Here is a 14,361-nt window from a genome sequence, read left to right as displayed (position 1 = left end):
TAATTGGTATTGGCAAAATATTGATGTGTATGTTTAACTGCGTTATTATACAGCAGAGCCTACCTAGTTTATGACGCAGAGCATCCATGGAGAGTTATGTATGAATCATGTTGAATGGATGCAGCCCTGTAATCCATAATTTCATGACAAAATCATATTAATTAATCTACTCATTTATTTTTGGGGACATTCCAACAAAGCTCTGAAAATTCTAACTGGCTCGCCCTTCGTGCTTGCTTGTATTTTCATTTTCTGGAGGTATTTTCGTCAGTGTTTCCCAGTTTTAGTGTATTTTCATGACTTCTCTTTGGTGGAACCGGCCCCTCTTGCTGAGCCTCACCAGAAAGAGCCAGTTTATTACTGTGTAGGACAAGAAACCTTCCCCTCCTCTTTCTGTGGTGAGTGCTTGTCTGAGGTGTTACCTTCTCCTTGGTATCTGGTAAGAAAAGCAGTGCTTGCTGCTGCAGCTGCCTGCTGCTCCCTCCCTCCCGCTTTAAAGAAGGAAAATAAATAAGGGAAAAATGTTACTTTTGGCTTGTGGAAGTGGAGAGCCAGGTTTGCCTGGCACTTCCTGCAGTGCACGGTTTTACCCAGACTTCATAGTGTAGTCTTAGAGTGTCTGTATCGTGTGTGTCACAGTGTGCAGTTATGGAGGAAGATGAGCTGCGGCTAACTGTCTTTAAACCCAGTCACACAAGTTGAGGTGGTGGATTCAAAATCCGGAGTAAATCTTAATTCAGAGATTTTTGTTCTATCACTCTCGTATTTACCCGCCCCCCACACATATAACAGGCACAATTTGAACGGCCTTTTAGTTGGGCAGAGGGCATACACATTTATCCGTGTAACAAAGGCATCAGCTGTGGTACAGTTGGGATTTGATTGTAATGTCTATGGCATGTTTGTATTTTACTGTGTCTGACCCACAAGCTGACCAGGAAATAGTGACCTCAACATGGAGAGTCACAGCCAAGGAGAGCAGCGAAGGATGCACAAGCAGCGAATGCCGGCTTCTTGCACTTCTCCAAGCATTTGAGAGATTTGTGTTTTGTCTGTGGGTCTTAGTGTTTGTTTTTCCTTTAATAAAGGTCTCCTTTATAGCTCAGGCTGTCCTGAGTGCTGTCTGAAGCACAGGCTGGTCTCAAACTCACAGTGATCTTGTCACGGACTCAGTCCTGCTGTCACACGTGTGAGGCCACTGTGCCTGACCAGAGATTGCTTTAAATAGGAAACTCACAAAGTAGTCTAGGAAGAAAGTAGGAACCAAGAGAGTGTTTGTACAGACTGCTGGTGGATGGGGTGGAGAAAGCAGCCATGAATATGGAGGCAGACAGTCCACATCGAGCATTAACAAGTAGAATCCAGCGCCGTTTCAAATAGCGAGATATAACTAAGTGGGACTTATTTTGGAGACGAAGTTGTGATTAATTATCAACGAATGTTAAATATAGCTTCTTATATGAAGACCATGGGAGCCAACAGGGAATGCTGATTTATGTTAAACACAGTGAAATCGTCTCAAGTTTTGGAGACAGGCAGCAATGCGCACTGTGACTAGCAGAGAAGCTGTAGAGTTAAGATAACAGAGGCGACACTATGGTATATTTAGAATATTAAGGAAGTTTTGACTCCTAAAAGTATAAACAAACCTTATTCAGTCACCAACAATTATAAGGTGGAAAACATTTGGCAGCAGTAAGACATCTATTTTTCCCATCACCAAAATATTGAAGAGGTTGAATATTTTATTTATATCTGCCTTGTTTCAACCCTTGTATATATACAACCTCTTCTTTCCTTTTTAACCATGCTCTTAAAATTGACTCATAAAGCTCAGTGCTTAAAACAGTTGTTACCTCCTCATGTTGTTTGTACGAGTGTTTTGCTTGCATGTATGTCTGTGTACCACTTGTGTACCTGGTGTCTGCAGAGGCCAGAGAGGGCATTGGATACCCTGGAGTGGGAGTTACAGACAGCTGGGAGTTGTCAGGTGGAAGCTGGGAATCAAACCAGGACCCTTTAGAAGAGAGCCAGTGCTCTTAACTGCTGAGTCTCTCCAGTCCCGAGAATTGTATAAACGGAATTCTTATAGAATTATAGATGTGTATTTTCATGGAATTTGTAGAAAAGTTAGCCAACAAATGCGTTGTTTCCTGCATTATTTTCTGCATGGTCAGTAAGTGAAATTAATATCAGGACTTAAGCTCAAATTCGTCAAATAGTTTTATATATATATATATATCTATATATATCTCTCTCTATATATATATCTGCATTGATAACTCGTTCTGATAGTGCAGTGTGCTAATATTTGAGTTTCAGCCCAGTAGCTTTAACTTCTTGATCTTCCTTGTGTTTAGTGTTTGGTTTGTAAACTAAATCCCTTGCAGCAGTGTGTTTCACAGATGTATTCCAAAGAGTGTACTTTACTCTGGTCTTTATTCTGTTGCTGTGGAGTGTATTTCTTTCCATTTAAAATAAAGTCTATAATTCTGTGTAGAATTTGTTTTGAATCATCTAAGTGTGATCTGATTATGGAGAGAACCATGACTGGGCTGTTCTAAAAGTGTATTTTCTTCTGGCAGAAAGTGTGATTGCAGCTAAAGAGAATAACAACCATCGAGACTACAGTCAGAGTAGACCACATGTGAGCAAATCTTATTGACCTGGTGTTGATGCTGATATATTCAGTTTGTTCTTAAACATCAAGCTGGCGTGTTTGCATTGCTCTTTTTATCTGTTCTCACCATGCAGTTACAGATGTAGGATGGGCAGGCCCACTGGTGTGGCAGGCTGCATACTGGTGTGACAGTATTGCACGCTGGTTTGGCAGTGCCGCATGTTGGTGTAGGATGGGCACGCGGGTGTGGCAGGCCGCACGCGTGACACGAGATCGGAGCTACCTGCTTACGCAGGGCACATGGTCCCCATGATCTTGATCATTCTCATTTTATCTGCCATCTCCTCTTTTTATTGATGGTGCTATCCACTCATGATAGAAGATTCTGAGTATATAGTCACTTGCTAGTCTGTGGCCTGTGCTGTCTACACAGAGTACGGGACTAAAGGTCTGTCATTTGTCACTGCTGACGGTGTGACTGCGGACATGTGGACCGAGGGCATTGTGCGTCTCACACGAGCTTGTCACAGACTCCATATGCTACTCTTGCAAGGGTGATGTCACCAGTGGCTGGAGGCTGCATGTTGCTGTCAGTGTTTTTGGAACTTAGCAGATGAATATTCTCGCCCAGGAGTTTAGTCACAGTTCACATCTGTGGCTGTCTTCTGCTTCATGGCTGGCAACGTTGTCCTGAATGTTGAGTCTACTGCCTTCAGAGTTCAGAGCAGTCTGGTGTGGTAGCAGTGTGATAATTGTTTTATTTATTTTAAATTTTAATAAGAGGGCATATTGCTCTTTGCCATTGGACCCTCATATATTTTAGCAATATGGAAAGTCTGTAGTTTTGTATAATTTACCTTATGGTGTTTGGAGAGCACCTGTCTTAATAAGGTTTCCATTGAATTGATTATTCTCTTTTTTTTTTTTTTTTTTGGTTTTTCGAGACAGGGTTTCTCTGTGGCTTTGGAGCCTGTCCTGGAACTAGCTCTTGTAGACCAGGCTGGTCTCGAACTCACAGAGATCCGCCTGCCTCTGCCTCCCGAGTGCTGGGATTAAAGGCGTGCGCCACCACCGCCCGGCGAATTGATTATTCTCAATATTCTGATCCTATTAGCACATATCAAAACAGTGTTATGTGTTTTCAACATATTGTAATACTATACTTCATAGAGCAAATTTTAATTGGTCTTAATAATAAAATCCAGAGCCAGATATTAGGGGGTGAAAGCTGAGAGATCAGAGAAGCTGAGCAGCTGGCCCCTAGAGTTCTTAGGTCTCCCAGTGCTAGACTGAGTAAGCAAGATCCTCTCTCTGTGAATCCTCAAATGGAATCCTGAGCTCCTGTCTCCTCCTGGCCTTTATTCCTGTCTCCACCCAGCCACATCCCCTCCTGTATCTACCTCCCTACTGCTCGGATTAAAGGCTTGTGACTCCCAAGTACTGGGATTAAAGGTGTGTGCCACCACTGCCTGGTCTCTCTGGCTAACTAGTGGCTAAACTCTGCACTCTGATCTTCAGGCCAGCTTTATTTGTTAAAGCACAAACACAGTATCACCACAATTCTCAATGCACAGTTTACAAATAATTAACAATGTAAATTATGTTTACTGAATTGGATGAGTGATTGACATTTACCTAAATTCATTAGTTGATTCTAACATTCCCATCAGTTTTCTTCCTCAGAGCTTGTACCAAATTCCTTTAAACATGTTATTTAAAATACTTATATGCCTAATTATGGAAAGGCAAAAGTTGTGACTTAAATCTTATGGATGTTGCTTGACTTGCATAGATGTAATTCTTCATTTATAGCAAGGCAATTCCTTAGTAGACTTGGTGAGTTCTCATGAAGACTGTTTTTCAGTTATGTAGACAGGCATCTCTTTGAAAGTGATTTTATGCAAATTTCATTTTAGTAAATATATGTTATACATATTTCTTAAATTAAACCACAACACAAAGGTTTGGCACTCTGTTTTTATGCACAAGCCTTTGTTATAGATTAAAAAAAATGTGATCTAGAGGGTTGGGATGATATCTTAGTGGAATGCTTCCTGTGGAAGCCTCAGGACCTGAGTTCAAATCCCCAGAACCCGTGCAACATCTCACATTGTAGAACATCTACATTCACAGTGCTGCTAAGGAGAGCTAGGAGGTGGAGACCCAAATCCCTGGGAGCTCTAGGCCAGCTGAACAACACAGAACAAACCTGCCAGCATGTCCATGTGCACACACGCATATGCCATACACACATGCACACCCCCATGTCCATTGTGCACTTACACATACATCATACATGCATGCACAGCCACATTTCATGTGCACACACACATACATCATACACACATACACACATACACATGTACACACATGCTATTTTCTCCCTCTCTTTGACACACACAAAATTATAATCTGAAGGGCATTGACATTTAGGAATGTTAATAGACCTCATGTGAACACTGTTTCTGTGGATAAAACAGTGTAAAAATACTTAAATAAAATTGCTAGATTTTTATTCTCTCTCATTTTAGAGTAATAGACAGCTGTTGTGTTCAACTTGAGAGCTCCACAAACTAAAATCGCCCTTTATTGCTGTCTGTGTGCCGTGGAACACACTATGGCAGATACAAGCCAGGATGTGTTTTATTGGCTTTAGGATCCCAGCTTCAGTTTATGAACTATGATTTTGCTTTTAAAAATTCATTTGTTCTTTGTTAGTAAGAATATTAATTAAAACTCATTTACAATTTGTGTTATGGGCACAATTATATAGGTAAGAAAATATGTAATTTATTATAATTTTAACTTTTGTACTTAACTTTATAAATATTTACTGTTCTTTATAGATATCTAAGGTTATGAAAATTGCACTTTTTAAAGTTTATTACACTTAAACTAAACATCTACTCCTGTGTTTAGATACAGCATGTTTAATAACTGTCCTAAGACTGTCCCCAGGTCCTGGACACTGAATAAAGTCCGTGTTTATTTTAATGTGGTGCTAAGATGGTATATTTCTTTTTTTAACTTTTTAAAAAACAATCTTGTCTCATTTTGCATAACAATCTCAGTTCCCTCTCCTTCCCCTCCTTCCATTCTTTTCACCTTCCCCCTCTCCCATTCACTCCTCAGAGCAGGTAAGGCTTCTTATGGGGGAGTCAACAAAATCTGACACATCACTTTTAGCAGGACAAAGCCACCCCTATAACTAGCCAGTTCAAACAGCAGGAATAAATCCTGGTCTCACTGCTAGTGATCCCACAACTGCTGCCCACATTCACAGGGCCTAGTTTGATCCCATGCAGGTTCCCCAGCTGTCAGTCTGGAGTCAGTGAGCTCCCGCTAGCTCAGGTCAGCTGTTTCTGTGGAACCCCATCATGGTCTTGACCCCTTTGCTCGTATTATCACTCTTCCCTCTCTACGTCTGGACTTCGGGAGCTCATCACAGTGCTCCGCTGTGCTTCTTTGCCTCTGTTTCTGTCAGTTGCTGGATGTAGGTTCTATGATGACATTTAAGTTACTCATCAATCTGACTACAGGGCAAGGCCAGTTTGGGCCCACTCTCCTCTATTACTTAGGGTCTTAACTGGGGTCATCCTGTGGATTCCTGGGAATTTCCCTAGAGCCAGGTTTCATGCTAGCCCCATAATGGCTTTCTCTATCAAGATATCTTTTCCTTGCTCTCCCTCTCTGTCCTTCCCCCATTGTGACTATTCAGTTCCCTCATCTTTTCTTCCCCCTCCCCTTCTTCCCTTCTACCCTCCCATCTCCTCTCACCCCCAAGTTCTCAATTTTCTCAGAAGATCTTATCTGTTTCCTCTTCTCAGGAGGATCTATGTATGTCTCTCTTAGCGTTCTTTGTGTTCCCCAGCTTCTCTGGGATCATGATTGTATGCATGAAAACTGTATTTTATCATTCCCTTTCTTCCTCCCTCCAACTCCTTCTGTGTCCCTCTGCCTCTTTAATATGCTATAATTTTTCTTTAACCTTTTTTCTTTCCATACTCCTATGTAATTGAATTATTATTTTAAAAACATTTTTAAATCTATGTTTTTGTGAAATTGAAATATTCATTCGAACATCATAAAAAGGTATTTTTCTTGAAACGTATCATTAAATTAAATATTATATTATAATGATTCTATTTTGGACATTCTGTCAGTGAATATTATGTGTCCCGTCTACTTCTCTATGCATTCTGGGAATACGTGATAGAGTTTCCAAGTCTGAGTCACAGTGGCCTTCCCAGGCTCTACTCTGCGAGTGTGGATTTAGTAAAGCCAAGTCAGACGTGAATGATGCTTAAATTTCATCTTTCTTTATTTTAGCTTGTGATGAATGGAAGACGTTACCTAAACCAAATCTTCACAGAGACGTCAACAGATTTGGACACTCTGCTGTCGTCATCAACGGGTAAACTATCATCTCAGAGGGTTGATGTCGGTGGTAAACTATCATCTCAGAGGGTTGAAGCATCCGTGGTAAACTATCATCTCAGAGGGTTGAAGCATCCGTGGTAAACTATCATCTCAGAGGGTTGATGTCAGTGGTAAACTATCATCTCAGAGGGTTGATGTCAGTGGTAAACTATCATCTCAGAGGGTTGAAGCATCCGTGGTAAACTATCATCTCAGAGGGTTGATGTCAGTGGTAAACTATCATCTCAGAGGGTTGATGTCAGTGGTAAACTATCATCTCAGAGGGTTGATGTCAGTGGTAAACTATCATCTCAGAGGGTTGAAGCATCCGTGGTAAACTATCATCTCAGAGGGCTGAAACAGTTTCCTTGCGTCCTCAGACGTTCTCCCGACACTTTATGTGCATTGCGAATGACAGATAATTTCACAGCCTTTCCTTTTCCTGAGTACACTTCAGTGTGCCAGCCGCATCCCTGAATGCTCTGTTTTCTCTTCGCCTTAAGACTCTGGGCATGTGGGCGTGGTTAAGGGAGGTGCTGCAACACAAGACTCTTAGTGAGGGCACTGGGTCCTCTTGGTTTTTCTTAATGATTCTTTGAAAAGACCTAAGGAAGAGGTGAGGGCTAGCCTCCTGTTCTACACACAGACACCTAAGGAAGAGGTGAGAGCTAGCCTCCTGTTTTACGTACAGAGACCTAAGGAAGAGGTAAGGGCTAGCCTCCTGTTCCACACACAGAGAAAGTGAGAATCAAGTTCTCAGTGTAACTCTGCCAATAACCATGTTATGTGAATTTTGATGTCTGTAATATTGACCCCCCTGAACTTTATATCTGTTCATCTTTTGGAAATAGGAGTATGGGATTAAATTATGGTCTCTTCTTAAGTTTATCTAAATATTTTATCTCATTTGTTTTTGAGATGGGTTCTCATTCTGTAGTCTAGCCATACTGGAACTGTGATGTCCATGCTAGCATTGAACTAATGACAATCCTCCTGTCTCAGCCACCAGAGTGCTGGGATTATAAGCATGAGGCACTATACCCAGAAAATTTGTATGATTTTTGTTTCATTAACAAGAATTAGTTAATTTGGATCTGCGTGATAGTAAATAATCTACAGCTCCTTTAGTAGCTTGAAATGTTTAACTCAGTAATGTTTTTATAATTTTATTATTACCTTACCCAGTGACATATGGTTTCCTGCCATTGCCATACAATGATTATTATCCACAATGAAACTTTATAAATGACATGAATTGACCGTAAAAATAATAATAAGTGAAATTTGTGTGAACCCTAAAATGCCTAGGCTTTATTATGGAAAATAGGGTTTGATTTTGATTTTCTTTGTTTAATATTAAAAAGAATTCTTGAAGCATTTGGAAAAAGTTTTCTTTTTCATAGCCATAGTAGTTCATAGATGACAGGTTGTTTGGGGCCTGTGAGTGTCGTCGTTACTGTAAGCTCTGGAGTGTGGTGGCGCTCGCTCCATTACAGGACGGGAGCGTGGAAGTCTCGTCTCCACTCTGTCTGACTACGTTCTGTTCTGTCTCTGGCCTGAGCGGCAGTGCCTGGCTCGCATCAGGATGCATGCCCCACCCTGAAACAGGGTCATGGGTTCAAGGCCGGAAGACACAAGTTCCAGAATAACTAAGGATACACCGTCAAACACAACACACCAGAACAAAACCAACATCATCACCAAACAAAATCCGCAAGTCAATATAGAAAAAAATGGTAAACCGAGGTAGCAACTCCAAAGTGTACCTTAACATTTATAAGCGACCATAATACGATTATATAATATCATAAAAGATTGTTTCCTACTTTAGTAAGCTGTTAATTTTTTTCTGATAAAAGGAATGTTACATCCTTGATCCTTTTCTTACATTAATAATAAACATGTCTGGAAATTGAATGTTTCTATAAAGCATTAAGCTCTGTACTATACTGAAAAATCATTAAGAAAATGTTATAGAAGTTAATCTGCCTTTACATCATACTGTACATTGGAAACATTATCTTTGAGGAAATGTTGGCTACAAGTGCGGTCGTTTAGAATGTCGCGATGGAATTAGATCTGCTCTTCAGACGACACCTAGCTGTGTTCTGCTAAGACGTCCTTTCTTCCCTGCTTCCTAGGTCAATGTACATATTTGGAGGATTCTCTAGCGTGCTCCTTAGTGACATCCTTGTGTACAAGCCTCCAAACTGCAGAGCCTTCCGAGACGAAGAGCGCTGTAGAAACGCCGGCCCAGGGATAAAATGTGTGTGGAACAAGAACCACTGTGAATCTTGGGAGACTGGGAATGTGAACAATATTCTCAGAGCAAAGTGCCCCCCTAAGACAGGTGAGGCGCTTCCCTGCCTTTCTGGTTTAAAAGCTTTTCCATGTATTTAAAAGTAGAATTGATTTTGCTTTTGCTTATATGAGGTTCCCCATTTTAGAAATTAAAAATATAATCTTATAATCATGGAGTCTGATACTTCAGTAATCACTTATTTTCTTTGTTAGTTTTAGTTTTTTAATTTGGATGGAAATATTTTATGTGTAACATGAATTATTTTCTAGTCCATGTTTTTTTTTTCTTTCTTCGAGACAGGGTTTCCCTGTAGCTTTAGAGCCTGTCCTGGAATTAGCTCTTGTATACCAGGCTGGCCTTGAACTCACAGAGATTCCCCTGTCACTGCCTCCTGAGTGCTGGAATTAAAGGCGTGCACCACCACAGCCCGGCTCTGTAGTACATGTTAAATTAGTCTTAAATATGTAAATTCTCAGAAATGTTTATTTTAAAGAAATTAAAAGTGATATGTTTTTGTTTTCCTTTTGAATTTCTGCAAAGCCATATTATACAATTAATTTTTTTCTTTTTTAAGATATTGTAATGAATTCATAAATAAAAATATCACAAGATTAACTCTATATGTGCCATGAGGTTGTGATGCTGTGAATCTTTTCTTAGACTTTTAATTTTGTATTATGATGTGTTGAATAAATAACTAGAGTTATGAAAAATGAGCAGGCAGTATTTTTATTTATGATTTGCGTGACATATTTCAGCTGATAGGGCTTTAATATATTTTGGTGTGGCAAGTACTAAACATTTTCAGATTTTGCTACTCTGTCACATTGGGTCTCTAGGTTTCTTTACAGTCATAAAGTCCAAGTGTTTCATTTGGATGAATACTATTGGTAAGTTCCTTTTCTCTTTCTAAGCGAATAAAGTTAAAACGTGTCCTGTAAATATAAACTGCAGTTGGTTTAATTCTGGAGACATTGTTCTGCTACTGTTTTTTTATTTTTTATTTTTAAGTGTTCCTTGAGTGGATGCTGTGAATGTCTGCGTTAAGAACCTGGCATTTTCTTTTTAGGGTAACATGTTCTACCTCCCCTTTATGTTGCAGCTGCTCCTGACGACAGATGTCACCGATATGCAGACTGTGCCAGCTGCACCGCCAACACTAACGGGTGCCAGTGGTGTGATGATAAGAAGTGCATTTCAGCAAGCAGTAACTGCAGCATGGTCAGTGTTTGCGGGCGGGCGATGGCGCCAGCTCGCTGCTCGTGCACAAAGGGGCGGCTTCTATAGTAAAATAGAAAATGTGTGGTGTAGTCAGATTATCCTTAGGGCTGCCAGCTTACAGATAATGATGTGGAAACATATTAATTATGAAAGCTTGGTCTCAGCTTAGGCTTGTCCCACTGGTTCTTATAACTTACATTAATCCATATTTTTATTAATTTATGTTCTACCACACGGCTTTTACCTCTCTTCATTCTGTGTGTCCAACTTGTTAAGCATCTCCATGGTGTCTCCACTGTAGCTCCTTCTTCCTAGCGTTCTCTCTGTTCACTGAAATCCCACCTACATCTCCTGTCTAGCCATTGGTTGTTTAGTTTTTATTAAACCAATCACAGTGATACATTTTCATACACTGGACAAATAACCCACACAGTGGGAATCTGGCTGTGCATGGTGGCATTTGCTATTAACTCCAGTACCCAGGCAGAAGCAGGTAAATATCTGTGAGTTCAGATACAGCTGGTCTACATAGTGAGTTCCAGGACATCCAGGGCTACATAGTGAGCCTCTGTCTTAACACCCCCCTCAATAAACAAAAAAGGAAGTATGTAAGTAATCACTCATATCTTGGCACAGAGTAGTTAGCCTTTATATAGCTTTTTGGTCAAAAGTACTGGCCTATGTTCTGTTTTATAGCTTGTATTTTTTAATGTGTGTATTTCATGAATGAGACTGAAAGTTTTCCAGTACTTATAGCGTATACTTTCTATCTTTAATGCTGTCTTTATGTTCTTTACCGTGCTGATGGAGCCACAGTTGTGTAGATAGATAGTCATGACGTAGATTACCTTCATGGTATTCCTGTCAGACACATCAGCTGTGTGGTGTTGGTCTGTTGCTTGCACATGTTATCTTTAAATTATACCACAATATTGATAGCCCTAGTTCTTTTCTAAAAAAATAGGATTCCTTGTTCTCAACTGAAGGCAGTTTTGTTTCATAGCTAATCTTTAGCACCAATTTTGATTATCACAACTGTGGGACTGCTGTTCACATTTACAATGCAGAAGCTCAACACTCCAAAGATATAGAACAGCCTTCCCACACCAGCAGTGCCCAGAACAACAGCCTTCCCACACCAGCAGTGCCCAGAACAACAGCCTTCCCATACCACCAGTGCCCAGAACAACAGCCTTCCCACACCACCAGTGCCCAGAACAACAGCCTTCCCACACCACCAGTGCCCAGAGCAACAGCCTTCCCACACCACCAGTGTCCAGAACAATAGCCTTCCTACAGCAATAATTTTCTGACTTAAAGTATAAATATTATTGGACTCCTATTTTAAGTGAAACAATACTGTTGAAAAATTCTAAAATTAGTACTTACGATTTGAAATGTAATGAAAATTTATTCTATATCCTGTTGTTTTAAACAAACTCTCAGCTGTTCGAGATGCTGGGGTGAAAGCCTGCTGGCTCATAGAGGCAGAGAGCACCAGCTGCCCTTCCTCCTCTGCTGATACCCCCGAGACCACCTGCGCCTTCTCCAAACTGAGTGTTCTTCTCTCCCACTTCCCATGTCTTTCCATCTCTCCTCCTGACTCCCTCTAACTCTCTGTGGTTTTTTTTCTTAATCCTACCTTCACTTCACTTACTGTCAACTGGTTGCTTGCTCTACTCCTTGACCTTTATTTAATCCTCTTGGATTAAGGTGCGTGAGCCGCACCACAACTAGAAACAGGATTTTCCATTAAATAATGCAATTTTGAGGTTTAGAATGTGATCAAATATCTTGCAACAATATCATATTAAAAATGTCTCTAATAACCAATGATACTTCAGCATATTAAAGTTCTAAGAGTCAATTATAAAATCGTAAAACAGGAAAATTTAGTTTTTAGCTTAATATATTGTACCCTTTTGCTTTTGTAAATATTGTATTAGTTATATAATTTTCAGTCATGCAAATTGATTTAATAGCAAGATGTACTAAAGGTTTGAGTTTTAAAATTTTGCATGACATGTTTATTTTTGAAGTTTTAGTTATATTTTTTAGACACATACTCACATAAGTGGATTATATTAGTCGAAATAAAGATTAAGTAAAATATGACACAGGCTTAAAGGCCTAGTGTTCTGGTCAGGAATCTTCAGAGGGACAACTGCTGGGTCACACTCAGGACTGTAGGCAATTGTTTTTGTGATTATGAAAAGTCCCTATGTCGTGTCTGTCACCTGTAAACTGAACACACAGGAATGAGGCCTGTGAGTCGCTAGACCTGGCCTAGTATGGGGTAGCTGATGTCTCAGTTCCGCAGTCAGGCTGCAGTTCCACAGTCAGTAAGGCTGCAGTTCCATAGTCAGTCAGGCTGCAGTTCTGCAGTCAGGCCACAGTTCCGCAGTCAGGCTGCAGTTCCATAGTCAGGCCGAAGTACCACAGTCAGGCCACAGTTCCATAGTCAGTCAGGCTGCAGTTCTGCAGTCAGGTCGCAGTTTCACAGTCAGTCAGGCTGCAGTTCCACAGTCAGGCTGCAGTTCTGCAGTCAGGCTGCAGTTCCACAGTCAGGCTGCAGTTCCGCAGTCAGGACGCAGTTCCACAGTCAGTCAGGCTGTAGTTCTGCAGTCAGGTCGCAGTTTCACAGTCAGTGAGGCTGCAGTTCCACAGTCAGGCTGCAGTTCCGCAGTCAGGCCACAGTTCCATAGTCAGTCAGGCTGTAGTTCTGCAGTCAGGTCGCAGTTTCACAGACAGTGAGGCTGCAGTTCCACAGTCAGGCTGCAGTTCCGCAGTCAGGCTACAGTTCCGCAGTCAGGACACAGTTCCGCAGTCAGGACACAGTTCCGCAGTCAGACCGCAGTTCCGCAGTCAGGCCGCAGTTCCGCAGTCAGGCCGCAGTTCCGCAGTCAGGCTGCAGTTCCGCAGTCAGGTCGCAGTTCCGCAGTCAGGCTGCAGTTCCGCAGTCAGGCCGCAGTTCTGCAGTCAGTCAGGCTGCAGTTCCACAGTCAGTCAGGCTGCAGTTCTGCAGTCAGGTCGTAGTTTCACAGTCAGTCAGGCCGCAGTTCCACAGTCAGGCCGCAGTTCCGCAGTCAGGCCGCAGTTCCGCAGTCAGGCCGCAGTTCCGCAGTCAGGCCGCAGTTCCGCAGTCAGGCTGCAGTTCTGCAGTCAAGCCGCAGTTCCTGCTGTCCTCGCAATTTGTGTCTGAGACATGATAGGTGGTGTCTGCCCACGTTGGGGAATGTGTGTCAGTCAGCTCATGCAAGTGCCATTCTCTGTAGCCCAAGTAATAAAAACCCAGAGGCAGATACTGAGGCTTCCACCTGAGGATCAGAAAAGCAAAGCAGCCAACTGCTAGAGAGCTCTTACCTGTATGAAATCTTCAGATTGAGAGGAGAGCGAGTTCTTGTCTCCTCAGGCCTTATATTCCTCTCGAGTGCTGGGATTAGTGGCCTGTGACTCCCTATTACTGGGATTAAAGGTGTGAGCCACCACTGCCTGGTCTCTAGTGGCTTAGTTTTACCTTCTGGACTTCATGCAGGCTTTATAGTACATAAATAAAGTATCACTATAACTATCATTTGGACACCCTCACAGACATGCCAGCTTGTCTGCAACCCCTGCCCTAGTCAGATGACACACTATTAGCTATTACTTAATTAAAACGGAGAAAACTATTTATTAGAGATTTCAAGAAAATTTTAACATTTTTGATAGCTTTAAATTAGTTTTTGTTTAGAGATTATATTTATCTGTTCAATTGCAACATCAAAACATCATAAGCTGCATGATTTATAAGAAATAA

The 14,361-nt window shown here is 41.3% G+C and overlaps 1 protein-coding gene across 3 annotated transcripts in view; it reads left to right on the top strand.

Annotated features, from left to right (window-relative positions):
* The window catches only part of Atrnl1 (attractin like 1), a 548,573-nt gene that overhangs the window by 62,624 nt on the left and 471,588 nt on the right, over window positions 1-14,361 (top strand). For all 3 annotated transcript variants that reach the window (XM_057777516.1, XM_057777515.1, XM_057777517.1), the window contains exons 11-13: window positions 6,950-7,034; window positions 9,181-9,389; window positions 10,444-10,562. In XM_057777516.1, coding sequence (XP_057633499.1) covers window positions 6,950-7,034; window positions 9,181-9,389; window positions 10,444-10,562 — 413 coding nt within the window. The remainder of the gene's footprint in view (window positions 1-6,949; window positions 7,035-9,180; window positions 9,390-10,443; window positions 10,563-14,361) is intronic.

The sequence above is a fragment of the Chionomys nivalis genome, chromosome 8, assembly GCF_950005125.1.
Source record: "Chionomys nivalis chromosome 8, mChiNiv1.1, whole genome shotgun sequence".
NCBI classification, from domain to species: Eukaryota; Metazoa; Chordata; class Mammalia; order Rodentia; family Cricetidae; genus Chionomys; species Chionomys nivalis.
The sequence above is the reverse complement of the archived record's forward strand: the minus strand, read 5'-3'. Positions and strand labels throughout refer to the sequence as shown.